General features: G+C 47.3%; 1 protein-coding gene across 6 annotated transcripts; it reads left to right on the plus strand.

The window, feature by feature from the left end:
• On the plus strand, positions 1 to 27,535 carry PABPC1L (poly(A) binding protein cytoplasmic 1 like). 6 transcript variants are annotated; one of them, XM_014609610.3, is made up of 16 exons: positions 1 to 74; positions 3,669 to 3,880; positions 4,878 to 5,071; positions 5,483 to 5,598; positions 6,581 to 6,720; positions 9,373 to 9,467; positions 9,841 to 9,978; positions 11,294 to 11,389; positions 13,109 to 13,375; positions 14,809 to 14,899; positions 15,240 to 15,365; positions 17,612 to 17,751; positions 19,266 to 19,359; positions 20,906 to 21,036; positions 23,919 to 24,009; positions 24,737 to 27,535. In XM_014609610.3, the coding sequence occupies exons 2-15, from the start codon at positions 3,688 to 3,690 to the stop codon at positions 24,000 to 24,002; spliced, it is 1,905 nt and encodes a 634-aa protein (XP_014465096.1). In that variant the 5' UTR covers positions 1 to 74; positions 3,669 to 3,687; the 3' UTR covers positions 24,003 to 24,009; positions 24,737 to 27,535. The 6 variants fall into 6 exon arrangements, with proteins under 6 accessions (XP_014465096.1, XP_059589170.1, XP_059589169.1 ...); XM_059733187.1 differs by lacking the exon at positions 1 to 74 and adding an exon at positions 118 to 291; XM_059733186.1 differs by lacking the exon at positions 1 to 74 and having other exon boundaries at positions 518 to 3,880.
• Positions 27,536 to 27,591: the final 56 nt, after the last annotated feature.

A 27,591-nucleotide genomic window follows, 5' to 3' on the forward strand; every position in this document is an offset into this window, starting at 1 on the left:
GCGGGGCGGGGCCCGCAGCCTCCCCACCCTGAGAGCGGCGCCCGCGGCCGCCCGAGCACGAGCTGCTGCTGCGCGTGAGTGTCCGGGGGATCCCGGGGATGGCTCTGCCCCGGGCAGGGGCCGGGCTTCTGGCAGCCCTCCCCGCTGCCGCTCCGCCCCCTCCCCCTCCGCCTGCCCGTCCCCGGTGCTGCTTCCCGTTGTCTCTCCCGTGTTCCCTCCCCACTCCGCTTTCCGCTCCCTCCCCAGTCTGCCGGGTGCCGCCAACAGGCTGCCAGTGCCACCGTGCCCCAGGTCGGCCACCTCTTGTTTGAGATGCGGGGGCAGTTCCTTGGGTTTCCGTCCTTGGGGTGCGGGACCGGTGCGGTTTGAGGGCACGCGGGCAGCTCGCCGGCTCGAGGCGGCTCTGCCGAGCCTGGCGGTGGGTGTGCATCGCAGGGGGCCTAGGGAGGCTTGCTCAGATCCTAAGACCTTGTGAAAGCAACCGTCAATAAGGCTTGAAAATACTAAAGCAAGTAGATTGGGAGGCATTCACGGACTGAAAGGGGGAAGTAGATTCTTTGCAGATGGGCAACAGCTGTGAAAAGCTGCCGCAGCCTCCCTAGAAAAAAGGGAGGTGCTGAAGGAAATGGGGCCGTATATCAAAGTGCAGGAAGCCTGAGCGTGCCTGCAGGTGGTAGAAATGCCTGACCTCAAAATGCGGGCTGTCTAATTGTATATAGTCTTAGCTACCCATGCCAGGAAGCCATGCAACTGCAATGCAAACCTTCTGCAGGAGTGCTGGAGTGACTAATGGGAGAACCAGATGTTGAGAGTACAGTGTATGCAAGCCAGCTGTGGAAGCCCCAGTCCTGCGACAGATGTGGAACGACCTGTAGAGATGACCAACTTATCCTAGATCCCTGGAAGGAGGGGTTAGGCTTTTATTGCCACACACTACCTTTCCTTTCTGCTGTGCTCTGCCCAATTCCTTATGCCACTGGAAACGCTCCAGAGTTGTTAATGAGGCTTTGAATTCTTCCCTGCCTGACTCACAGCTTCTGACGATAATCTCTATGGAGAGTGTGACTTATTCTAGGTGTTCCTTCCTGGGCGAGGGGATGTGGCCCAGTGCACTGAGAACTGGGACTTCCTGGTTGTGTTTCCAGCTCTGCCAGTGAGTCAGTCTGTGGCTGTGGGCAAATCCTTTCCCGTTCCCCGCCAGGCAAGATTGCTAGAACTTGCCTACTAGAAAGGAGTGCCGTGAGATTAATTTGTGCTTCTGTTGAGTGTATTGAGATTCCTACATCAAAGAAACTAGAGAAATGTTGGAGAAAACCCTTTGTCTTCCCTGTTAGATTTATATTTACAACTTGTTTCTCGTAGGCTGACTTGACTTGAGAAAAAGGATAGGAGGTTTGTGATGTGTCAATGGATAGGTCAAATCTGAGAGAAGTCCAGATATCTGTAGCAGCCAAGGGTTGGGCTATAAATGGAGACTAGAGCTAGTATGAATCCAGAACTTTTGCTTGTCTGATTCTTCTCTCTGACTTTCTAGTCACCTCCCAATGTAGTTTTTTTTAGTGATTGCATTTCCATTAAGTTCTTAGTTTTCTACAAAAAGAAACCTCTGACATTGGCCTAAGTATGGCTGTTGGCAGAACTTAAAGATTTTTTTTTTAAATACCCTTTGGTCAACTTAAATTCTGTAGTGTTTGGTCAAGTTTATGAATGAGAGTTCCATTTATTAGGCTTCTGTAATGCAATTTCTCTATCCTCTCCATTATTCCCCTTCCTTCACTCCCAAAACAGAAGTTTACCCTTTGGCTGTAGGATGTGACTCATTCCTGATCCTTCAGTTGTGGGGCTGGGAGTATTTGTATAGGACCCTTGGGCAGATGCATCTCAGTCACTTGAGAAGTTAGGATCTCAGCCAAGGAGATGGAAGTAGTTTGGACCCCCCCCCTCCCCCCCCCCCTGTTCAGCATTTGGCTCTGACTCCAAGCTGGTATGTGTATTTTAGAAAATATTTAAAGAATATCAGCCACCTGCTGTACTGTGTATTGGTTTATTTTGAGCACTGATTTGGAACCATCACTGTATTATCTGGTGGCTTTGTAAGATTTAAAATGAGATTTTAAAATTAAAACCTGGATTGTGCAGCAGAGGCCCTTTTTGTTTTTTATTTGTACAGCACCTGCCACAGTGAGGTCCTGGCCAGTGACTGGGGCTCCTTGATGCTATGAGAAGATATAGAAGTCATGTTAACAAGGGGGACCAAACATCTTTCCTCCTGTTTCCTGAGTCTTAGCAGCCAGATAAGAAACTAGGATTTAACTGGTTTGGAAGTGCTGCCTTTTGCAGTTCATTCTAGAAATGGCTATACTAGTACTTTTCTCAGGAGTGAATGCCAGGGGCCAGGCCTGCTACCAAGAAGGATCTGCTAGGATTAGTGCTAGGCTTACTTCTGAAACCTCAGGTTCTGGTGTTTTGTGGTTAATGTAGATGTGGCATATTGGAAATGAAATGATGTTTGCAGCTGATAATCTCCACTGGCATTGTGGTCCCACAGTAACAATTACTAGTAGTTCTTTCCTGCAGTGTTTGTTTAAGTCCCTTTTCCTTGTTCTCCCTGATGACCCTCATTTCCTTTGCTGCTGCTGTTTGAATGGTACACGGTAGGTCTGTAGGTTAATCCTTAGATATGAAGGGCTGATTTATCATGGGATTGCTCAAATGTGGTGAAAGTAGTATGCTTTTCTAGCATCTTCATTGGTGGGCCCTCTCAGGTAGAGAAGTGTTATCTTAATCATCTCCATCTTGCAGAAGTGGGGAGACACGGGGCGCGTGACATTTGCCAGAATCTTTGTGTCCGTGGGTGAAGCAGCTAACATTTTGACTGAGCCCTGCTACTTAACCTTATTCCTGTCCAACCCTTTAGCTTTCTCTCACGAGGTTGCTCATCTCAAACTTCTGCACTGCAGATCTCCATCCTGTGTCCTCCACCCATGGCAAAATGAGTGGATCCCTGATGACCTATTTTAACAGGGGCAGTAACAACCTTGAATTTTGTTAATCTGCAACAGATTGATATTAAGGATATTGGAGGTTGTGATGTCATCTTGAGAGTGGTGATTTCCTTGTGGGGGTTTTCTCTTGCAGCAAAATACCCTCCATTGTCCTTGGATTTGCCTCTCTCTCTGAAAAGCAAGGGTACGGTGAATTGTTTGAGGGATTAAAATCCTTCAGCAGGATAGGGCTGTTTGTTTACCAGGGAATGAAACTCCAGTTGGTTCTCTTAACTGGTGCATGTAAATTGAAAATAGTGAGTCATACCTCATCTGAGTGTCCTATTGTCTGCATAATTTCCATGGAGTAGGGGTTTATGTAAGATGTCAGTGTTCAATAAACAATTCAGACTTTGCTGTTCAAATGATTTTGATTCGTTTCAGCTTCTGGTATACCAAAGGTGTGCATATGAGGCTTGTGATATACCAGAGGTATGAATAATCCAAATGCCGCTAGTAAGAATTTATGATTTCTGTTTGCTGCACCATACAACTTCATGGGCAACAGGAAGGTTTGGGATCACATTTTTCTTGGTTGCTTCATATGATTCATGCTGTATTATCTTAGCACAAAAGGTATTTTCTGTGCTGCAGTGTGTAACTGGGTCTTGCTTCACTTTAAAGTTAAGCTTTGTGGTTGACCATGAATGCTAGTGGCCCTGGATATCCATTAGCCTCTCTTTATGTGGGAGATCTACACCCAGATGTGACAGAAGCCATGTTATATGAGAAGTTCTCGCCTGCTGGGCCGATAATGTCCATCAGAGTTTGTCGGGATGTTGCCACACGCCGATCACTGGGCTATGCCTACATAAATTTTCAGCAGCCTGCAGATGGTAAGTTTGATAAAAGTTAACCTCCCTGGAACTTTTTTTTGTGTATAGCTGGCGGTGGTTTGGGGATCTGCTTAAATGGGGTGTATAAATTCTAGGAGCATTTAAGAAGTAGTACTGGCTTAAAACTGGAGTTTTCTTTGTATCTACTATAGTCTTGCTTAGGGTTCTTCTTTAGTAACCACTGGTAGGATTGAGCATCTAATCACATCTCTGTCCCTGTGTAAAGCAGGGTACATCATTAGCTCCTATGCTTTTAATTTGCTAACTGACTTTCTCACCTGTGTACAACAGCAATCTTCCTCAAAGCTCTGGCACATGCGGTACATGTATTCCATGCTGTATCTGTATCCCATTTGCTCTCGGGGGCGAGCAAGGTCTGCCCCATGGACCGGATTGGGCTCATGGCAGACTCCATTTTCCATGGAGACCCCAGGAGTAGTGAAACTGTGACAGCATAGGGCCAGGGTTTCCATGGAGACCGGTCCCAGCAGTGCTGACAGGACAAGGAGCTGCTTCGGGGCCAGGATCTTGCAGCAGAGACAACATGGTCCAGAGCTGGGGCAGAGCTGTGATCTGTTGCCCACACGCCCTGGGTGGGCTCATTGAGGAATCGGTCATTCTCATTCAGTATGCCTTGGCCAATGGGCAGTCTCTCACGCTTCGTTTTCCACCGCGGACCAAGGAATAGCTGTAGGCAGTTACATGAACCGAGCCCTTTGCCTGACGGTTTCTCCATAAGGTGTTACAGGAGGACTTAATCTCCTCCACAGCCTCTGCTGTCTTGGGATCTGGTTTGCAAAGTAGCTTGGGCTGCCTCTCCGGTCTTTATTTCATATATTTCTGTCTCTCAATGGTGAGGCTTGGAAATAAAACCTCTCCACTTCTTGTAACCATCTGATCGCTCAGACAGCTGGTGTTCTTTTAAGGAGAAGGGGCCAAGGTTGTGTTGCAGTTCCCTCTGCCTGTTTTGTAATCAAATGTGCATGTTTCCTGCCAGCTGAGCGAGCCTTGGACACCATGAATTTTGAAGTCATCAAAGGTCGCCCGATTCGAATCATGTGGTCCCAGCGAGACCCAGGTCTCAGGAAATCGGGGGTTGGGAATGTCTTTATCAAGAATCTGGATGACTCCATTGACAACAAAGCCTTATACGACACGTTCTCAGCCTTTGGGAATATCCTTTCTTGCAAGGTAGGAACTTTTTTACTCTGTGCAAGAACGGGATTTATCATAGGACTTGCCTGGGACTAGTTGCCAGGAATAGTTAACAGGTTGAAGTCTGAATTCTGTTTTGTACCATGCTTAGTCATATTTCCTTTTTGTTGTTACCTGCTGAATTAATGGAACTCAATCCCGGCCAGAAGCTGAGCCTGCGACCCAGACTCTGCCCGCGTCCCCCCCCCCCCATAGCATGTCATGAGCCTGCAAGTTTAGATACTATTGCTTGGGTAAAACAAGATACCAACGGGGTCGATGTTCCCTAAGGGTGAAGTCGGGGTGGGCTTTGGGGGGAATTCTGCCTAGGCTAAGAGATGGGAGGATCCTTGCTTATCATGTAGGGCTCTTGAGCATCTGACTCTGCTTTTTGTGCTTGGCTGGTAGGTGGTTTGCGATGAAAATGGATCCCGTGGTTACGGCTTTGTTCACTTTGAGACTCACGAGGCAGCAAATCGGGCCATTGAAACCATGAATGGGATGCTGCTCAATGACCGCAAGGTGTAAGTGGGGAAAGGGCTTCCTTGGGTGATGCTTTGGTAGCCTTCTCTGCCTGGCCTTTATGTGCTAGCTAAATGCCTGCTTAGCCTGACTCCTTCAGTGCACAGTCAGCATTTTAATGGGAGACTGCTTCCTGTTCAGGCTATTTCTTCCCTTTACTTGTTTCCCATCCTCTTATTCCCTCTGCCCTACCCCTCTTTTCTTTTCTTTCATTCTTTCCTTCAGCAGCTCCTACATATGTTATACCCTCCAAAATGAGTATCATTTAAATAGTTGATGCTGATGTAAGTGTCACTGTTGGGGGATTACAGTTATACGGATGATCCTTGCAAGGTTGCAACACAAAGGGAGCCTGATCCAGGCATTAGCTGTGTGTCCTATTATGTATCTCTCCATGGTTCCTCACTGGACCTGACTTTCTGAAATTCTGAAGATAATTGGGGTAGAGGCGAAGGAGGGGGTAGGGTTTAGACTTCTCCAGTCCTGAGCTGGTCCTCTCCTCCTAGGACACACCATCGCCTTCTGGCACCTAGTTAGCTTTCTCTCCCTCAGACTCTGGTATTAATCTGCAGTAACACCACTGCAGCTCTGCAGCAGTGGCGTTAAGGCAAGTGGGCCCAAAGTTTGAGTTGGGGAAGAGAACAAATGATGTAATTTGTCTAGGATCGATTTGAGAATGAGATTCCCCAGCAGTGTTTGGGCCCTTGGACTGTCAGCTCTGTTGCGCAGGGAGCGCTGGGCGCTGCCACTATGCGAGTGGTCAGGAACAATATCCAGTTTCTGCGAGGAGATGGACACATGCAAGGAGGGTCTATTCAAGTTCCTGAGCTGCTGCACAGACTGGACCTATTGGCAATCAAGCTACCTTTAGGAGGAACTCTGCTAGCCTCACTCCCAGGGGACATACCTGTCTCTCTTTCTTGTCCAGTGCAGATATGTCACCATTACAAGAGGGTTTCATGTTCCTCTGTTTCTTCTCTGCAGCTTTGTTGGTCACTTTAAGTCCCGCAAAGAGCGTGAGGCTGAATTTGGGGCTAGAGCAATGGAATTCACCAATGTCTATATCAAAAACTTTGGGGATGACATGGATGATGACAAGCTGCGGGAAATATTCTCCAGGTTTGGTGAGTAAAGTCTGAAACACAAAATCTTTCTAGTGTAAGGGTTGGCAATGTTTTTGGGCTGAGTGCCAAAAAACTCTGCATCCTGGGCTTACAAGATGTTGGCATGCCAGGGGTGGATGGTGGGGAAGCTGTGAGGGGCCTAATCCTTGTGGCAACACAGCCCCGACTTCTTCCCTTGTGCTCCCCAAGATGCGTTTACAGCCTCATGGTTACCTGCTACAAGCAGCCCCTAAGGAAGGGGAGAGAGATGCACACACACTTGCTCCCTGCCATACCGTTGATTTAAAAGGTCTGGGAGGGGAATTGTGGCGCCCATAGCGGCAGCTTGGCAGCTGCTGGGGCATCTGGGACGGCTGGAGGAGTCTTCCCTGGGGGTTCCTAGCTTGGCAGGGTGATGCCACTGTGGCGTCAGTGCCTCTCAGTACCCGCTACTCATGGGGAGCAGGTCTGTGGGTACACGCTGCCTCTGAAGCTCCCAGAGGCACAGCACGCCCAGGCAGGAGGCCAACCCCCACTAGGCACCTGCAATGGACTGGGCAGGGTGGTGAGTGGCTGCTATCTGCCCCCTCCCTCCTGGCTGCATCCTGCTTTCCTGGAGCTTCTGGTTTCACTCTGAGGGTGTTGAGAGAGCCCCAGGGTAGGAAGCTGGGATAAAAAGGGTGCAGATGAGTCAGTGAGGTGGCAGCAGTGTGGTGGCGATGCAACACCTGGGCGAGCAGTGTGGGGGGAGGGGGCATGGCCAGTGGATCCCCGCGGGCAGTGGGGAGCTCAGCAGTATGCAGCCCAGGTTCTGTGTGTGGGGGGGGGGAGCAGGTGCTTATCATGGGACATGGTCTGCAGGGGGAGCTGGCAGCCCCTGGTAGCCCATGGCTCCCTCCCATGGGGCAGCTGGGATGCATGTTGCTCCACAGTGACAGTGGTGTTGCATCGGGTGAGCGCTTCAGTGGTCACTCGTGGCGGGGCTTGTTCTGCCTGGCTCGGCAGCGCCTGACACTTCCCATGGGACTCCTGGCCATCCGTGCTGCTTCCTTTTGGCCTGGGTGGGGATGCTGGTGGCTTCGCAGCATGGCCCCTGACCCTGAGGGCAGCAGGTGTGGAAGTAGCCAGCCCCATGGTCTCTGCAGCTGGGGGAGTCTGCAGCCTGGCCTGACCCTGGGCCACTCCCCCCACACTGCCCCCAGCCCCCCTTGCATGCACTGCTAGTGAGGGCTGCTGGTGCAGCGGGTCCCTGTCTCCACTAAATGGGGGAGGAGGAGGAGGAGGTGGGATCAGAGATGTCTCCCAGCTGCCTGCTGTAAGCACCCTGGACTCTGTGGCCAGCAGCAGCTGCCCAGAGTCTGGGCCAGTTGTGGTGTGCCCAGCAAAATGGCCTCATATGCCATGCTCTGGCACGTGTGTCGGGGGTTGCTGACCCCTGTTCTACAGAATAATGAATTTGAAGCAGTGAGACTAAGGATTATGTGCAAAGGAGAGAACTTGGGTGAATAGTTGGGCCTCTTCTTATTTATATAAACTCTTAGCTTTAGCATTAAAGAGGAAGTGTACTGAGGCTTGAGGAAGACTACTGTGATACCTGAACACTTATCTATGAGTTGGTCCAATAAAAGATATCACCCACAAGAATTCTTGCCTCTTAAGTACTAATGGAAGTCCAGAGGACTCAAATTACCAAGTCAGCTGCAGACCTAGCCAGACATTTCACATGATTGTAATGGTATAGCTTGCAACCTTGAAAATTAGGCATTCAATAACTATCTGTCATCCATCCCTTACCTGGAAGGTGGAGAATAACTGATGGCATGCTTGCCAGTTAAAAAAAAAGCCTGTTGAGCAAATAGGGAAGAAAAATGCCTTAGAATTGTGCAAAGACATAGAAGCCAGTTACAAAAATGTGAATATCCAACCTGGATATGAAAGCAAACGTTACACTTTCTACTGAGTCTTGCAGTGGATCATGTCCCTAAGCTCTTGCAATGACCATGAGGTTTGTTGTTGTTTTGTTTTTTATTTCAAGCACTCAGCTTGTTGTTGGTTCTTGATAAACACTAAAACATTTAACATCTATAGAAAACCTTGCAACTGTGCCTCTGCAAGGCAGCATTTCTGTAACTGGGATCCCCATGTGACTATACGTAAGGATATTTAGCTCAGTTTTATAGATACAGAAACGGGGTGCAAGAACTTGCAACTTGCCCAGAGTTAAGCTGTATCTGCCGTCAGGAATAGAACCTGAGTCTCCTGCGCTAGCTATTGGAGAGTGCCTTCTTGATTCTTGCAGCTCTGTCATTCCTCTACTGCCCTCATGCCTTTTCACAGCACTGGCTGGGTGCCTGTACCCAGCTGCTGCTGCCATTGTCATGCTCCTGTTGGCCTTAATGGTAGGGTAGATGGTAGAGCTCCCCTGAAACATGCACCTATGTCTCCCTTTTTGCATCAAACAAGAACTGTAGGAGAGGTGTAGGAATTGCCTAAGTATCTGAATCTTATATGCTGCTGCCATTGCACTTACTTTGCTCTCTTCTAATGACATCTGATCATTAGCCAAAGAGATGGTGTAGACATCGGTGATTTGCTAAGGTTGTGAGCTGAGATTCCATGGACACTATCGTTGTGCCCCAAGCTGTTCTCATACCTAACACTTTTCTATTGCAGGGAAGACACTAAGTGTCAAAGTTATGATGGATGATTCTGGCCACTCGAAAGGCTTTGGGTTTGTCAATTTTGAGAAGCACGAGGAAGCCCAGAAGGCAAGTGGGTCCCTGCTTTATAGATTTAATTGGACCAGGGATGCCTGATGGTACATGCTCATCAGCATAAAGAGCCTGACATGCATCAACTGTTGAAACATGAAAAACTGCTAATATTCCAGGAAGAATGAGTCCATAACACACAAGTTCTGTAACTTCTTGGTAATACTGAATCCCAGAAAAGCAATATGTCTGGGGGATCAAGGTTTCCCTGGGCAAAATAGAAGAGAGATCCATGCTGTAACCTATGTTCAGAAGCAAAGCTGCTTCTACTTCTGTTCCTTGAGGAGCCTTGTAGCTGTTGGGAAGTGTGTGACAAGCGTGGGTGCTGTTGTTTCTCTTTGTACTTAGATTTGGCTCCTTTTTCTGGCAGGCTGTGGCAGACATGAATGGGAAGGAAATCAATGGCCGGATGGTGTATGTTGGCCGAGCTCAGAAGAGGCTGGAGCGTCAGAGTGAACTGAAGCGTAAATTTGAACAGATCAAACAGGAAAGAGCAAGCAGGTACCAGGTAATGGTGTAAGCAGCAGCATTTTGTGCCTCATGCTGCAAGGCTAGCTACTTGTTTGCTCTCTGACATGGATGTCCAGAAGAGTACCTGCATGGGGTTTGGCCCTGCTGGATCTCCCAGCCTCTGGGGGAAACCTTCAGGCATCTGGTACTTGGAATGGGATCATTTTTATCATTTTTTTTTTTTTTTTTTTTTTTTTTTTTTTCCAAAAGGGCCAACCACCGGCCTAATTGTTCCCTCTGGGCTCTTACTTAAATGCTTAGAGGCTTCAGTGGGCCACTGCTCAGTGCTCTTTAAAACTCAACCAGTGCTCTTTAAAACTCAACCAAGAAAGTCTCCCTCCTTGCTATACAGGTTGGACCTTCATACCCAGGGTAACACAAATCAGTCACATCTCCGATCAACCACATATTGTTTCTGTAGGCAGTTTCTTTCCTTCTTTTAAGGTTCTATAAAGAGTTTTTGCTCCTCTGTGATCAGAAAATCTCCTGCTATTGTGAGAGCTAGAAAATGCCTTTTCAAATCCCCTTGCTGTTCTTTGCAGTCTCCTGTATTCTTTTTTCGGTCATGTGTTTTGGGAGTTTACCAGTCAACCTCAAGTTTTCATACCCACGCAGGGGTTGGCTTCATTTAGTGCAGCTGTTTGGTGTATCCTATTGCATCTGAGTCTCTGGAGCTGGATCCTTCCAGAGGCTATCCCAGTTTAGAGAAGCATATGATGTTGGAGTGAAAGGGAATGAGTCTGGTCCATTGCTATTGAAACCAGCTACGCCATAATTCCCTTCACAAGCTTATTAAGTCCTATTGTAAAACGAGGTTCTTTGCAAAACAGAGCCTCGCAGTGGACAGAAATGCTGTCTATAAACACCAGGGAAGCTTGAAGGATGATATTGGGATTAGAACAAATGGATATAAACTGACCACAAATAAACCAAAGGCTGGCAGTTAAAGACCTCTAACCATCAGAGAAAGGATGGGCTCCCAGTGACTGCTTGTGTTACAAACACCTCCAGGGTGTGTCTTACCTTCAGGTGAGGAAGATGCACAGCTAGCCCCATCTTAAACCACTGGGCATCAGGGACTTTGCTGTGTCTCCAGAATTCTTTCCATAGCCAGAAAAAAGGTGAATTTTGCGTTAACAGTTAATAGGTAAAAGCACTCCAAGCTTTTCTACAGGTGGAAGAAATCTGTATGGCACAGTACGATGAGTTCCTAACAGTGTAATGTATATTGTGGGCTCTGTGAAGCCATCCTGAATATTTTGAAGCCTGTTGTCTTTAGGAGGAAACTGACCTGTTGCCCTATTTGTTTTTAGGGGGTAAACTTGTATGTGAAGAACCTGGACGATGGTATCGATGATGAGCGGCTAAGGAAGGAGTTCTCTCCATATGGTACCATTACTAGTGCCAAGGTGAGGGATGTAGGCTATCACCTGGGTTCTTTTAAAAGTTTCTCCTCCCTAGAGAGTTAGTTTTGTGTATTCAGCACAGCTGAAATAAATGGCTCGGCCTGTTTGTATTTTGTATTCTGAACCAAATACCAAGAATCGCATTTCTTTCATGTCAGCACCAAGCCTTTAAAAAGATGTACAGGTTTTGGAAGTGTTTGTAATCTTGCTGGATTATCCAAGCCCTTACAAATCAGAGTATTGCACCTCAGTGGCATCATTCTCATGTCTGCATTTTACATCCCCTTCAGTTCAGATCTGACATGTCTTCACTACAAGTGAAGACGTGTAGCCAGAGTTAGCTTCAGAGATACTAGAGCTCTTAAATCTAGGTGAAAGTCTGGCACCTTGCAGTTCAGATAGTATGAAGTATTAACCGGGGGCTTGCTGTGTTCTGTCGTTCTTGTGTTTGCCCTGAAGGTTGTGCATGCCTGGGGGAAGCATTGTGCTCATAGGAATAGCATCACTTTACATTTAGTTACCTTGTAACCTGTCAGTTGCTGGTGGGGGCTGTTTCACTAGACAGCTGCAAATCTCGGCTTTCAGGCAGGGCATGGCATTTGTTGTGAGCCTTTATAAATCATGAGTAGGGACCTACTTAGTTCAGTTTCACAGATTTTGGAAAAAACACAAAATCTGGAATTATCTGTGAAATCAACAAAAAAACTTGATAAAAATAAAATGCTGCCGGGAGGGGAAGGCGCCGGCTGGCAGGACGGCACAAAGGGCAGCAGATGGGATGGCAGTTGCCCCCTTGCCCCTCCTCCCCTTCCACCTCTCCGCCAATCAGTGCCAGGGGGTGGAGCTGCCACAAATGCCCGTACAGTCAACTCCGTGCGCTGTGAACAGGCCATGAAAACCCCTTTTTCTCATTGTGATTTTAAGTAGATCCCTGTTCATGAGGCAAGCTGTTGATGATTCTTAGATTTAGTACTGCTTTAGTTGGCATTGAACTGGAACTGGATGTAGTAAATCCCAGACATTTGATTAGCATCCTTGATACCACTTGGACAGTGGTTTTCAACCTGTAGCCCACAGACCCCTAGGGTTTTGCAGACTATGTCTAAGGGGTCTGTGAAAGATTACTATGATCAGTCAAAAGTATGTGAATGCCCATGCTTGTAATTCTGCACCTCTGTTCAAAATTTTTTAGGAGTCTGCAAATGAAAAGAAGTTGAAAACCATTGTGCTAGTATGTATAGTATCTAAACAGATCAGTGCTGATTCTCCCCGCTTCTATAATTGCTTTTGCAGTGGTTGCTAGTGCAGGGTAATTGGGTCATGAACCCAGCTCCTGTGCATCCCACTCACCACCCCACCATATATATCATATGGAGAAGCATGTTGCACTACAGCCAAGTTGTTTGATGTGCCTGTTCCTGGTAACCCTAAAATTCAGTATTAAGGTGGGGTGGAAAGTCACCCTCAGGTATTGTCATTTACAGTTGCATAGCATTAAAATCCAGGGCTCCTACTTGCTGCCTGATCTGAAAGAAATACCAATTCTGCATATAGTCCCTAGGCACCCAGGTCAGAGCATCAATTTTTCTTGATGGCTGGCTTCTGCCCATCCTGCCAGTCCTCCACCTGTTTGCATCCCCACCTGTGATGGCCCTGTGTGATATGCATGTGGGATACATGGCATTCAGTGGACTCAGTTGTGTTGTTCTAATCTAATTATAGGTGATGACAGAAGGTGGACACAGCAAAGGGTTTGGCTTTGTATGTTTTTCCTCCCCAGAAGAGGCTACCAAGGCCGTGACAGAAATGAATGGGCGGATTGTCAGCACCAAGCCTTTGTATGTTGCCCTTGCTCAAAGGAAGGAAGAAAGGAAAGCAATTCTCACCAACCAATATATGCAGAGGTTGTCTACCATGCGGACCCTGCCTGGCCCTCTCCTTGGCTCCTTCCAGCCACCTACAGGATACTTCCTGCCTCCCATCCCACAGGTGAGTTCCACTAACCCCTCCTTCTGCAGCTTTTCAGCAGACTGCCAGGAAACCTGAGTTGGAGTGCCAGAGCAGCCCCAAGCCTTTCGCATGGCAGGGGTGTGTGCATGCAAACTCCTAGACTAACAACAAGTGGAAAAAAACAGCTTATTTTTGGATTCTGGTGGTAACAGCCAAAAAAATCTTAAGTCTGGAAATGTCAGAGTTAATGGAGCCATTCCTAGTGATGCTGCAGTCTGAGCACTTGTCCTTTCACCACCACAAAACCCAAATCTGACAACGGGGTACCACTATAATCTGTCCTGATCATGTGACAAAGATGTGAGACCTCTGTGCTGTGCTGCATCTGGCTCTTGTCTACTCTGTTAATCTCGATTATTCATTGAATATCCTCTGGGCCCTCTAGTATATTGCGACATATGCACACTAAGACAGAAACTAGCCTCTTGGTAGTGCCCATGTGACAGTGCAGACTATGAACAAGACCTTCAAACCTGGCTACTTAAAGCTGGCTCTGAAGTCCACAGGCAGATGGCTAAATAGGTGGTATGACTTTCAGAAATCCTGGGAGCAGGTGCATTGTCAGTACTTTTGAAAATTAGGCTACATATTTAGGGGCACCTGTACACGAGCCCGACACCTACTCCGATGTGTTCTAATTAGAATGCATCAGAACAGACTCGATTAATCTGATTGCTAAGTTAGCACACTCCAGCAGCTTTGGCATCATGTGTATTCAGCATACTCATGCTTCAAAATGGTGGCGGGGGCACTTTAAATCTCATCAAACGAGCTTTCGTTAATGCACCCCCACTGCCATTTTGAAGTGTGGGATGATGAATACACAAGACGCTGCCGGCATTTTAACTTAGAGCAGCTCCTGAGAGCTGCTCTAATTAAAGTGCCCTCCAACCCCCACCCCAGAGCACATGTAAAGATGCCTTAAGTGCCTAAATAGGCATGCCTTGATTTTAAATCTTAGCTGGTATGCACAGCTCCTGAACCCAAGTAACTTTCTCATGGGTGGGAGATGGGTTACGGTTGGAAGACCTCCAAGAATTGGTACAGCGCAGGGTTCTGAATGTGGAGAAGGGATCTGCTGGTTGGACTAGGAGAAGGACTGAAGTCATGTGCTGGGGTGTTGTAGAAGATACAGAATGAGTGGGAGGAGATGTGTAGGGAAGCTGAAAAGGATACAGGGAACAGGAGTGAAGGGGAAGGAGCAGAAATGGGTCTGTGTTTTAGGTGCAGTATGAATGCCAAGTGTGCTGGGGTGCATGGATCAGTTTGTAGAGATCCCTGGAACACTTACACTGCCAACATTTCAAAGACTTGGGCCTACTCTCCCATTTTGTGGTCTGCCACTGCTGTGGGTGCTGATGCAGTAACTCTGGCTTGCAAATCACTCTGGATAACATGTTCTCTTCTCATAGCCGCAAACCAGAGCTACTTTCTACAGTCCCAGCCCAGTTGCCTCAGTCCGTCCTGCTGCTCGCTGGAGTGCACAGCCCTCCAGGCCTCCCCGTGAGTGAGTCTATCTGTCTCTCCCTGTGGACAACTTGTGAGTGGGGGAGCAGGAGCGCACTTTGGTGGCTGCTTGTTGTTCTGTGTTTTCGCTCTGGTTCTCTGGTGCTGGCATAGGTTTAAGGATTGAAAGTTCAATCAATTCAAGCTTGGCTCGGATAGCTGTGTGGCACTTCTGGGTTTGTGGGGCACCTGTAGGTAATGAGGGGGAAGCTCTTGGCACTTACTCTGTGGCAAAGCAAAGGCCTCCCTCTTTCAACAATGACTGTTCTTGATCATTTTCTTCTGCACCTGTACTTTCAGGAAGTGTTTTCTAATACAAAGTGGTCATTCCCTGCAGCCTTCCCATCAGCTACCCCGATCCTGAGGACCACAGCTCCACCCAGGCGCCTGTTGTCCAACATCAGCACCATGAGGCAGGCCTCGACCCAAGTTCCCCGAGTGCCACCACAGACCCAGAGAGTGGGTAAGCTGAGGAGGCACGGATGTGGGGGTTGCTATAGTGAGGGCATGGTGATGAGGGCATTTGCTACTTGTGGTCCCTCTGCTTCTGTGAAAACCAGTCTATTTGTGGTGCTGAAGATCTTGAAAGTCTTTCCCTCTCTCTCTCTCCTGTTGGATGGTTGGTGGAGATCAGCTTTAAAGAGTTTGCATTGCAGTAGTAAAGTGCCCTCTATCCTAAATGATGCTTTCCATCCCAAACAGACTTGAGCAGTCTAAGCAGATAATTGATTTATAGTTCTTGGGGAAGATGGATATCTATGGGACAGTGCCTAGCACAACAGGATCTTGATACTGCTTAGTCCTGCTGGATGCTGTGTGCACCATATAGACATTAAAATGGTCACATGGAGTCCTTGCTTATGTGAATATTTTACCTTTGTATCTGATTGCTCGACTGCTCCTAGGGTTGACTCGAAACTGTGTGTTGCCTGCTTGACTGCATCTTGTTCATCCTTTCCCTACTCACCTGCTGCCCTTCTGCTCTGACTTGTGCAGGACCTGGAAGCAGGGCTTTGACATGAGCTGACCTTTCACCATAAGTATTCAGGTCAAAAGATACTCACCCAGCTTGCTGGGAGAGAAGTTTGGTCACTTGTCAGTTCAGTTAGTTTACCTTGTCATTCTTTGTCAGCATAAGTGACACAGTGGAGGAAACTGGAGCAGCCTACAGCTGGATCCAGAGGTGATTTGTAAGCAGGACTCTTGGCTACTTTTCTTGCTGGTCTCCTCTCTTCTCTTCAGTCCTCAGTACATGGGTGGCACTAAGTTAGACTCCTTCGCACTCAAGCTTAGGAGGCCAGGTTGTAGGAGGTGGGTAATGTGGGTCAGGAGGATGTTGCGCCTTGGTAATAGGGTATATGTATGAGGTCACCTTGTGTGTGTGTAATGAACCAGCTGCTGCTGCTGTGCCCAGAAAAAAGTATAAATTGCTCGAATTTGGATTCCCTCCCTTGGCACTTGTGGTGCTTGGCCCATCTTCTCTATTTGGCACTCGCATCTCCTGTTCTTTAAGAGGCAGGAAGTGAAGGGCATTTGGTGTTGGAGATGCTTTGATTCTGTGGGGTCCATTCTTGTGAGCCAGCTGAATGGTTGCTTGAGGAGAAGGGGGTGTCTCTTCAATGAGAGGTGGAGCAGGAGGCATTGAGAAGCTGCTCCCATGTCACCCAGGGGGAATTCTGTGAGCCCATGTGAAATTGGTGCAGCGCAGTAACATGCAGTGTGTGGAGGGCATGTTTGAGGCCCCTCGGTGTTTCTTGTTCTCATCCCTTTTACTTTTTCCTCAGCTGTCACCTCCTTTCTGCAGTCAGCCCAGCAGTGAGAGGAGGGCAGCGTTACGCTCCCGTAGAACACTTCTCTTTACTCTCAGTCCCTAGTTGCTCTTACAGCAAGCCACCCTAATCGGTGCACTCAGCGGGGTCTAGGCGAGTCCCTTTATACTGGGCTCTGGTGCTTCCTTTCAGTTGCTGGACTTGACTGACTTCTCCTCTAGGAGGAGAGTAGGTGGATCTGTTTGTGACCCATTGATTAGAGCAGGCTGCACCCAGCCCTCAGAGCTGCTGTCTCTGGTCTGCCAGGCTCCTGGTGGCAGAAGCTGGGGGCATGGCCAGGTGGAGTGGCCTGCGGCAGAACCCACAACCTCTGGGTCCCAGTGGGCATGGTGATTAGTGGCAGGATACAGCCCCAGTTGCTCTGCAGCCAGTTGGCCCATCACCACCACTGTGGTAAACAGTTGCTTGACTCATGCTTCCCATTTCTCCTCCATTGTTGGCTCTGCCACTGCCTCATGTCAGAGCTGGTACTGCTTTGAGCCCCTGGGCCAGAGGCAGAGCCACCATGTGCCCTGGGCTGGAGTCAGTGACACCACTGTGAGCCCCGTGCCTGAGCTGCCATGTGCCCCTGGCCAGAGTCAGAGCTGCTGCTGCTGCTGTGTGCCCCAGATTGGAGGCACCGGATGCCCCAGGCTGGATCTGGCCTGCAAGGAGCCCTGCGGGCTGCACCCAGCCTGTGATATGAGGTGAGTTTGACCTCCTTGAATTATCGAATGAGTCCTCTGTCTTCACGTTCTCTTCTCTAAGATGCAGATTGCTTTGAACCTGTGAGGGGAATATTCTTGCTGTCCTGCTGAACGTGCTACCACCAAGCTTTTTGGTGTGTGCAAGCAGATGGTGAGATGACTCTTCCTTGTAGATGCTTTTGTCTCTGTTTCAGTTAACATAGGGACCCAGACAGTCAGCGCTCGAGCACTCCCTACAGCTTCCCTGCCCCGGAGCACTTCACAGTACAAGTACTCCTCCGCGGTGCGGAACATCCAGCCAGTGGGAAGTGTGACGCCTATGCCAGTACAGCAGGTAATGTGTTCGCATGCTCTTACCCCAGATGTGGTGCTCTCAGGACTCAGCAATTTGCTATAGTCCTAGGGAGAGAAACATTGAATAGAAGGCTGAACGATGGCATTCCAAAAACAGCCTTGGTTTCCTGAGCTCCTGGAGGATCTGGCAGGTCTTGTGTTGTTTCCATTTGAACTTAGTGAGACATGTGAAGCTGCTGGAATTCCTGAAGATGCAGGAAGGGTGGACTGATTCTCTCACAGTGTATGCTTGGGGCTGTTAAAGGAGGAAGATCTGAGATACAGGCCACAGAGCACTGCAGTCTGCTGTAACTGTGACACTGGTGAGACTCCAAGTGCCTAGATGTGCAGTGCTGCATCCTGCCTCCCTCAGCCAGGCTACTTGGATCAGTGTGGAGCACTGCCTGCTAAGTCCTATGCACTTGGTGGAGGCCAGGCCTCGGGTGCAGACCTCATGATCTGAAACCCTCAGCCAGCCCTGATGCAGAGGTCTTTTGTCAGGAGGAGGAGAGAGGATTCAGTCTCACTCCTGAAGCTTGCAGATTCCCCCAGAACTGTTACTTCCTGCCTTATCACCTGCCTGGTGAAAAACTGTTAGAAATCTGTCACTTACCAGAGTTGGTTCTTAATGCTGGTAGCAAATCAGGAATTGGATAACTCTGTTTCTGAGAATGGAGAGAGAGGCTTTTCCTCTGGTACCAGAAGGGTGATTCTTCAGGTACTTGCTGCTATGTCAAACCTGATTCTGTTGTGGCCTGGTCAAGCAACCTGCCTTCAAGAACCCTGTGCCTAGGTAGTCCTGAGTGAAGCTAGTTGTCAGACTGAACTATCATCTAGTGATCACAGCAGGGAGACAATAAGGACCTGTGTTTTAAGCTTTCAAAAAAATCTGGAAAGCATGAACCAAATATAACCATTGTAGCAAGGTCAGAGTCTTCAAAGAGCCTGAAACAGTAGCTCTGGGATGCATGAATTGCCTTATACAGTGGAGTGTTAATACCAAAACCCACTGCTCAGGGGTGCTTGAGGGTGTTGCCTGCACCTTTGCAGCAGAGAGGTATATAGCACAAAGGGCTGAATTCAGTCCTCTATCCTCCCACTGAGATGATACACTTTGGCTGTTGGGGTAAATAATGGGCACTTCCTTCTGCCATCCTCTCAACGGGGTCTCTGCCCCTGGTAGGGTAGAAGAGGACCTCTTAGCCCCTACCCCCCTGCATCTCTAGGAGAAGGGGTAGGGATTGGGAAAGGTCAAAGAGCACTGTAGGTGGCAGGTCTATGATATACCTAGTTTCCCAACTTGCCTGAATTCAGCCCTGGTTTGACTTCTTGGCAGGAAGTTTAAGGACTGAGATTTCCCCAGTTAAAAGGGTGCTGTAATTGATGAGGCCAGACACTGGGATGTGTCCTTCTTTCCAGAATCTTCATTTCTAAAACCTATCTGGCGCACCCTGCTCAGTCTAAGTCCTGTTCCCCACCTCTTCTGACCAGTCCTGTTCCTTGTGTGTTGTGTAGGGTGGAGAACCTGCCGTTCATGTCCAGGGGCAGGAGCCACTGACTGCATCTATGTTGGCTGCAGCCCCTCCTCAGGAGCAGAAGCAAATGATAGGTAGGTGCCAATGTAGCCTTGCATGTTTATTCCTCCAGGAGGCAGGTATTAACTTGCTGAAGCAATTCCAGCTGTAACTGGCTGCAGCTGCACATTGTGTTTGTGCATGAGAGGCCTGCAGGATATTTAGGCTTGCATGTGCCAAGGAAAATCTAAGGGTTTATCTGTACAGTATAGCTAATTATCTGGGGAACACTGCCATGCTACTGCAGTTATACTGCTTCTGCTTCTCTAGCCAATGTGCGCAGAGCAAGCTCTAATATCTCGGCACAACGCAGCCTAGTGCTGCTCTTCCCACCCCAGTCCTTTTGTGGAATAGCTTCCATTAGGTGGTGCCAAAACTAGGCAGTGGCTGTCTCTCATGCATGAGAACCTGTCACCAGTGGGAATTGTGCCATGGGTCATGGATAGAGGCTCAATTGAAAAGAAATCCAGTGAGCATTGAATGCCATGTAGAACTCCATGTTGCCAGGTTGCAGCAGGGGCAGTGGTTCAGTTTCTGCTGAAGTCAGAACTCTGCTTTGTTGCTGCTCTTGGGTTTTTGATTTAAAAAAAAAAAAATCCCTTTCCTTGAAGGTTTGGGCCCTGTCAGTCAACTTGACCTCACCCAGACTGTCTCACAGGCACAGGACTTTGCTAATGGGCTTGGGTTTCATGTAGCACCTAGGACTTCCCGCTGATTGAGCAGCTGGTACGTGCTACAGGAGCATGCGCTGGGCAGAGATGTTAGTTCTGAATATCTATTAAGCACTAAGAACTTGGCAATGGAGACTTGCCTTGCTGTGCCTTCCATGAGTTGTGCACTTGCCAAGGGTACCCTGCCCAGGCCAATATATAATGAAGCAGAGTCCAGTCCTTGCTCACTCCACAGAGGTCGATATGCCAGTGAGCCCCATGCGCCTTTACAAACAAATATGTTTTCCCATGCTTCCCACTGGGGGAGCCCTTCCTCATGGGTCTAAAATGGACTGTCCTCCCTACCTCGCTGCTAGTAGTGCTCAATACAGCCCAGCAGCAACAGGTGGCTGCCACTATCTGATTTCAGCCAGCAGCTTCAGTCTCCTGTGTGGGGGGAGAGAGAGAGAGAGACTGATTTGCAGTCCCTGGTCAAGAGTGACCCAGGAATGGAAAAACTGTTAGTAGGCACATGCTCTGCTCAGGACTGAGGTGCTTTGGTACAGCTCTCTGTGTAGGGACTCCAGCCTTGAAATAGCAGCAGGTGTTGCAAGTTGGGATGGAAGAGCAGCAGGGGTGTAGCCCACACAGCTCCTGCCTAGTTTAAGCCATTGTTTCCATCCCACATTCTCTCACCTTTTATTTAATGAATAGGAAAATGTCAGTTTTGTATCACAGAATGGGAGGTGGGGGAAAAAGAGATCTTTCACCCAGGCCGCCCCTATACTGAGAGGTCAGGGCTGGAAGTCCCAGCTGGGGGGGGGGGGGAGGAATGTAGTGGGGGAGAGGCTGTTGACAAATCTAAATGATTTGATATCACTTGGGAGTTTTCCTTAATATATAAAGTTGCCATTGATGTTAATGTGAGCAGGTGAACGCCTCTACCCCCTCATTCATGCAATGCACGCCTCGCTTGCTGGGAAGATCACAGGGATGCTGCTAGAGATTGATAATTCTGAGCTGCTGCTGCTGCTGGAATCGCCAGAATCCCTCCGCTCCAAGGTATGATGTGTCGGCAGTCTACATGTGAATGTGCGCGCAGAGAAGTTACAGGGCAGGAGGATGGGCCAGCGTGGTAAATGCCTGCTGTAGGCAGAAGCAAGCAACACTGTTCTAAGAGGAGAGTGGGGAGAGAGGAAGCAGAAATGACCCAAGATTAAATACATGGCACAAGTAATTGTGCGGCCTCTTCCCCTGCCTCCCCATACGAATGGAGAAAGGAGAGGGTGGAGCAGCTATTTTGAAGTTGAGAGCAGAGGTGTTTTTCAAGGAAAAAAAATACTTTGAGAGGATGTTGTGCCCTTGTTGCCAAGAAGGCTAACAGCATACTGGGCTGCATTGGTAGGAGCTGGGGCAGATTGAGGGAAGTGATTATTCCCCTCTATTCAGCACTGGTGAGGCCACATCTGGAGTACTGTGTCCAGTTTTGGGCCCCCACTACAGAAAAGTAGGAGAGAGTTCAGTGGAAGGCAATGAAAATGGTTATGGGACTGAGGAACATGACTTATGAGGAGAGACTGAGGGAACTAGGCTTATTTAGTCTGTAGAACAGAAGACTGAAGGGTGTTTTCAAAGAGGATAGAGCTAGATTGTTTTCAGTGGTGGAAGATGATAGAACAAGAGGTAATGGTCTCAAGTCGCAGCAGGGGAGGTTTAGATTAGATATCAGGAAAAACTTTCTCCCTTGGAGGATGGTGAAGAGCTGGAACAGGTTACCAGAGAGGTGGTGGAATCTCCATCCTTGGAGGTTTTTAAGGCCCAGCCTGACAAAGCCTTGGCTGGGATGATATAGTTGGGGATGGTGCTGCTTTGAGCAGGGGGTTGGACTCAATGCCCTCCTGAGGTCCCTTCCAACCCTAATTTTCTATGATTCTGTGTTACAGAAACAGGCTGGAATTGAGACAGTGCAAGGTCAGCAATGACTTGTCCTTTCTGAGTGTCTTTGCCCTAGGATACTCTCCCTCCATTTAGCTCAGAGTACCTAACAAAACAGTGAGGACAGTCCCAGGCCAGTGTTCACAAATGGATAAATTTGCTAATCATTTAGAAACTAGCTAACTAAAGTTAAAGAAAAAAAAGCCCTCTAGTGAAGAAAGATTCTATGTGAACAAAAGCAGAGAAGGGGGGGTAATAGTTTAGCTTACTTCTTGTAAAAGAGATCATTGGTTTGTAGTCCTTTTTGCAGGGAAAAGGTGCATGGAGTCGGACTTGGCACATAGGACTGGTGTTTCCAGGAGCTGGCAAAGTTGACAGGCAGATAAATGAGGGATTGGGAAAAGTTGGGACCCAGATCCAGCACGTGGCTTGCAGAAATGGGATGTCCCAGAGTAAGGAGGGCACAGGTGTGTTCAGAGGAAGAAGATGCAGACTAGCCTGTCTGACTAGCCTGGCCGAAGAGAGACTGAGACATGGTGTGTGCAAAGCCTCTTTAATATTTGAAATCCTTAATTCCCTGACTGACTAACTAAAGAAGAGTGTGGGTAGGTGCTGGCCTGGCTTTCCCTGCCCATCAATCCTAACTGACATCCCCAGCTATTCCAGCTCATTTTAGTCTGACAAACGGAGCATGAATGGCTGTTGGTTCATTTTGTTCTCAGACAGTTGGAGGTCACCTGAACAGAGCCTGCTTGTGGAAAATTGGCTGCTGGCTTTTTAGCAAAGCACAGAAAGCAGAAGGGATCCAACTGTAGGAGATGGGCACAAGATGGGCTGATTCGTCCTGATGGAGGCAACTTTCTTGCCAGAAAATGACTATTCTTTCATCACTGTGATCTCTGTTTGGGGATTACAGAATTGGTGCTGGTTTATGAGGTTCTTGTTCACAGAGATTTGGGTTCCTGGAGATTCTGTAGGGACCTATTTGTGCTAACCAGTCAAAAGCAGCATCTCCCCAGTCTTCATCCCCCAAATCACTTGGCAATAACACACAATCCTGGTGACTTCATTAGCTGTCACTGAGCAACATACTTTGAGGCAGTAGATCCTGCTGTGAGCAGTTTCTTTTTGTGCATGTCAGAAGCCATAGGTCTGGGTCTATGCTCTGAGCTTTCACCTGTCCTGTACAATACCTCCTGTAAGAGGGAGTTCTTAAAGGAGCCTGGACAATAGTGAATGTGCATTTGCTAAATCTCTCAGGCTGATGAAGGATCCACTGCTACCTGACAAGTGTAACCTCTGAGAAATGACCTCTCTTCTAAATATCCAGACATAAAAATGCTGTCTGTGCAGAATTTGCTTTTCCTCATGCTTGGCTGCTCAGACCCACTGAGAACTGATCAATTTTATTCCTGCTTCCAGTAGTGACAGAATATTATTAAAAATAATATTATTTGCTTGTGCCATCTCCCTTTTAAAAACTGGCAGCTTGCCTTTGCCAGGTGGAATCAGACTACTGGCTCAGCTATAAAGGAGTCTGGACTCTTGGTACCTAAGTAGTGCTTCTGAAGAAGGCAAAAGGCCCCACAATGAATGTGGCCAGCTGTGCAGGGCTATATGAAGAAGAGGCTGAGCTGTTCCTTGTAAAGTAAATCATCAGAAGCTTCTGGGACAAATATCCTGATAGCAGTTGTTATCGTACAGAAAGCCCACATCCCACACAAGTTAGTGGAGGGAACACCCTCCACCCCAAGTTATATGCTTTGGCATATTGCAGAATTGTCCAGTATCTGAAAGACTTTCTGGATCAGAAGACAGTGGAGATTTTGAATAAAATTAATCTAATCCAGACCCACTGTTATAATATAGTAACTCTGATAACTAATTCATTTCTTGAAAGAGCATCTATACTGGGGTCCAGTTAGGAGCCTCGGATATCGTGTTACTTGTGCGGAGAGCTGCTGCTATCAGACTGACTAAAGTCTCCACCTTCTGTTTTGTTTTGTGAGATTGAGGAAGCAGTTGCAGTGCTCCAAGCACACCAAGCTACTGAGTCGACGCATAAGAGTGGCACTGCCACGTTCCTTCAGTGAGATGCAGGTAGGTGGGGAGGGGTACATAGACTCTAACCTTGTGTAAAATGAGACCAGGCTACCTAGTGGAGTGGTTTCTGGCTCAAGTGTGAGGTTTTTCAGGAGGGGATTAAAGGTCAACCAATCTGGCCTGGAGAGAATTTTCTTGGACCCACTTGAACAAATGCTGTCTACTGTCTTCCAGAGTCTGAGTTTATCACTGAGAAATGAATAAGTGACTTCTGCCCAATTACATAGGGGCAAGCAGATGTTGAAACCAGTTCCAGTGGGATTTGATGTGATCAGCCCTGAAGCCTCCCCACCAGTGTTATTGTGGAATTGTTTAACACCATGGTTTCCAAGCTTTTTGGAGCCATGGATACTGTCCATCCTCAGACATTTTTATGGTTCACCATGGTCCCTTATCAAACTTCTAATTAAAATCTCTATAATGGTGAATGGGGTCTAGGGAGGAGCATTTATTTGGGCTTCTTGGACCACGACTTATGGACCACAGTAATCCTTGTAGAAGCATAGAGTCAGTGGCAGTGCCGGTGCTCCCTCCCAATACACCTTCAGTAGAAGCTTCCAACCTTCCTGATCAATAGTAAAAAGTGAGCATCGGACCCGTAAAGGGTTCCCGTTCTGAGAGCACCTTTACATCATTTACTTGCTATCACAGGTCACTTAATCTGTGACTGACTGACTTGGATTGTGTTTCTGCTTCTAATATGTTTACAATTTGTTTTTCGTAGAAGACTGAAATATGAAAGACGCACTCTTCTCTGCTCTGAGCAACACTTGTCTCTGGAAAAAAACCAGCAACCTTGTGTATCACCATGTCCAGCCGAAGCGTGTGTTCTACATACAGTGACTCTGACTTGCATTAAGGCCCAGTCCTGTTGCATTACTTTTTCTTGGTGCATTTAAAAACTTTGCAAAATGATTTTTTTTTCCCCAGAAATGAACTGCACTTGTGTAACAGTTGCCCATGTGAGCTCTCTTCTTGCAACCCTAGCAGCTGGGAGCACGTTGTAAAAATGCAACATGGGGGATATGCAATAGAATGGAAGACTCTCCTCTTTAATGGTGAGGAGAGAAACACACTTGGTTCAGTTGTAGCATTTCAGGAGGTGACAAGTACTGACAATTCACCATTTTTACTAAGTTCACTGGGTTCTGTAATTTTATTTGTTCTTGTAGTTGACACGATAAAGAGTTGCTTTTTCCACCCTCACCTTGTATTAGTCAGTCTTTCTTTTAAAAAAAATTTACTGCTTCATCTGCAAAACTTGCTGTCTAAGTATCAGTCACAAAGATTATCCTTATGCTGCAGAGGGTCAAGAATGGAGTTGAAGGCCTGAAAACTAACTAGGGGACAGAAAATAGAGTGAATAGTCAATGTACAGAGTTAGCAGAAGATTGCCTTGAAGTTCTGTAATGGCTCTCGTGTATTTATGTTAAAAGGAAACTTAAGAAAGTGGGGAGAGCAGCAAAGTAGCCAATTTTGCAGAGGTGTTAAGCAAGAACTAAGAGGATCAAGGAACTTCAGAGAGACCTAACTGAAGTATGTGAATGGGGCAACACAATTTATTTGTTGCCATGGATTTTCTGTTGGAATGGAAAATGTTATCCCACTCTATTTTACCAGGCAGTAAGCTAGCTAGGCCTGGTAAAGTTAAGCCATAGACCTATTGTTGCAGACAGCTCCAATGAAGACCTCTACTTTATGTGTAGTTGCAAGCAAACTCATGCCGTGAAGCCTTTAGAATGGAATATGCATAGCTGGTAGCCTATAAGGAAGGTTGCCCGACACATCTAGGCCTTGTTTGGTTTCAGAAAGTTTTAGCCATCAATCATTTGAAATTCTAAAATGTTTGGCATCTGCCTCAAGCTGAATTTTGCCTATAGGAAAAAATATGACTGATATTTGTAAACTGATAAATAAGGGACTGCATTAAGGTTGCCTAGGCCTCCTGAACTGTGGCGTTTCCTGAGTCTAACTGTAGCACTGATGTTCCTTTAATGTTCTTGACTGGCTGTAAGAGATCAGGGGTGCAGGCTCAGGTGGAGTAATTTGCAGTACTTGCATAGTTAGATAGTGCAGGGGAATTTGGAGAAAGACCACTATGATGGGTAGAGCTAGAAAAATTCTATTAGGAGTGAAAAGATTAGGATTAAGAGATGAACATGGACTGAAGCCTGTAACATGAATTCGGATGGGGGGCAGGAAAGTAGAGTGGCAGCTTCTTGATCATTTGCTTACTCTCTCACTGCTCCTTTTTCCCCCCCAATCTCCTTCTATCATAGAGAATAGTCTTTTATATAAAAATACCTTGCTGAAATATGAGGTGGGCACTGGGCAGCATGATTAAGTGATGCACAGTGATGGTCCTATATTAATGAAGCCACAGTTAATGGCCACATGCTGTAGAGCACAGTGATAGCATTTTACTTTGCTGTCCTGAAATACTCTTCTGCATGGCTCAGCTGGAAACACTGACACAAGTCCTCAGTGAATGCTTCTGAGTAATGGTGGCAGTGTGTGGGAGTGTTCGTTTGCTGACCTAATTCTGCCTCCTGGGCCTCTTTTCCAAAGCTGTTCAGGTAGCTTGGCTCAAATTTCTTCCTGCAGTATGTAGTTAGGAAGGGGGGAGAACGTTACTAGCTTCAGCATTTTAATTCCTTGAGCCCCAGTGCTGTTTTGCTCTTGAGGAAGTCCAACTACCCAGTCTAAACTCTTTGCTCCCTAAGCACTAGCTGTTGGGCTTCACGTGACAGCAGAGGAGCCATGGACTCTTAATTCACTTTTGGTCTCTGGCTTTCAGCCCAAACAGGACCCAGCAGTGCATAGAAACAAAACCAGATTCTGACGTTCTGCAGCATGGTGATACAGTGTCCAATACTGTAATTATGCAGCCACAGCGCTCTCACCTTTTGGAGCTCTTCTTACAGACTGTATTTATGATGACACCTGGCTCATGGCTGCAGGGAACCTCAAATGTAAGGTTGAGAAATTATTTTAAAATAAGAGAGAAAGTACTGAAGCACTGTGAAATGCACAGATCTCTGCTTACAGCTCTGATGGGATAGCAGAAGCTGCTCTTTGTCAAGGCTGTGATGTCTATGCAAATACTATGCCAGCCTCACAAGAACATTTTCTAATTCCTGAATGTAGTCCAAGTAGTGATAAACAGAACCCAAACCCTGACCCTATCCAAGAAGAAGTGATAATTCCACACTGACTCAGCAAAAGTTTAGGACTACAAATGAAGATATTACAGCTACAGTTTACATTACATCTGTACATTCTGTATATATCCTGATTTAAATAAACCAATTTCTGTTTAATGCATCTTGCACCTTTCTCTAGTTTGGTAATCTTGGTACTAAACACTACAGAGCTGCAAAGCTTCACTTGTTAACTAATATAACTGTCTTCAATAGGCTGGGCATGAGCTAGAACTTTGGCAGTATTTTCATTGCTGTATAAAGGATGGATTTCAGACTGTTGCTCTGTGTAATCAGGTAAATGAATAAAATAGTGCTTTTTAGGTCGAGTGTTACCATTATTTTATTCTGCAATGGAAGATTTCAGTCGCAGTCCCCC

Source organism: Alligator mississippiensis, chromosome 9 (genome assembly GCF_030867095.1).
Source record: "Alligator mississippiensis isolate rAllMis1 chromosome 9, rAllMis1, whole genome shotgun sequence".
Lineage (NCBI taxonomy): Eukaryota > Metazoa > Chordata > Crocodylia > Alligatoridae > Alligator > Alligator mississippiensis.

Excerpts from the sequence above, each read along its gene's own strand:
- PABPC1L (XM_014609610.3), top strand. The coding sequence starts at position 3,688 with ATGAATGCTAGTGGCCCTGGATATCCATTAGCCTCTCTTTATGTGGGA. Across the intron at positions 19,360-20,905 it reads GGAGCAGAAGCAAATGATAG|GTGAACGCCTCTACCCCCTC; the intron begins GTAGGTGCCAAT and ends TAATGTGAGCAG. Across the intron at positions 21,037-23,918 it reads CAGAATCCCTCCGCTCCAAG|ATTGAGGAAGCAGTTGCAGT; the intron begins GTATGATGTGTC and ends TTGTTTTGTGAG.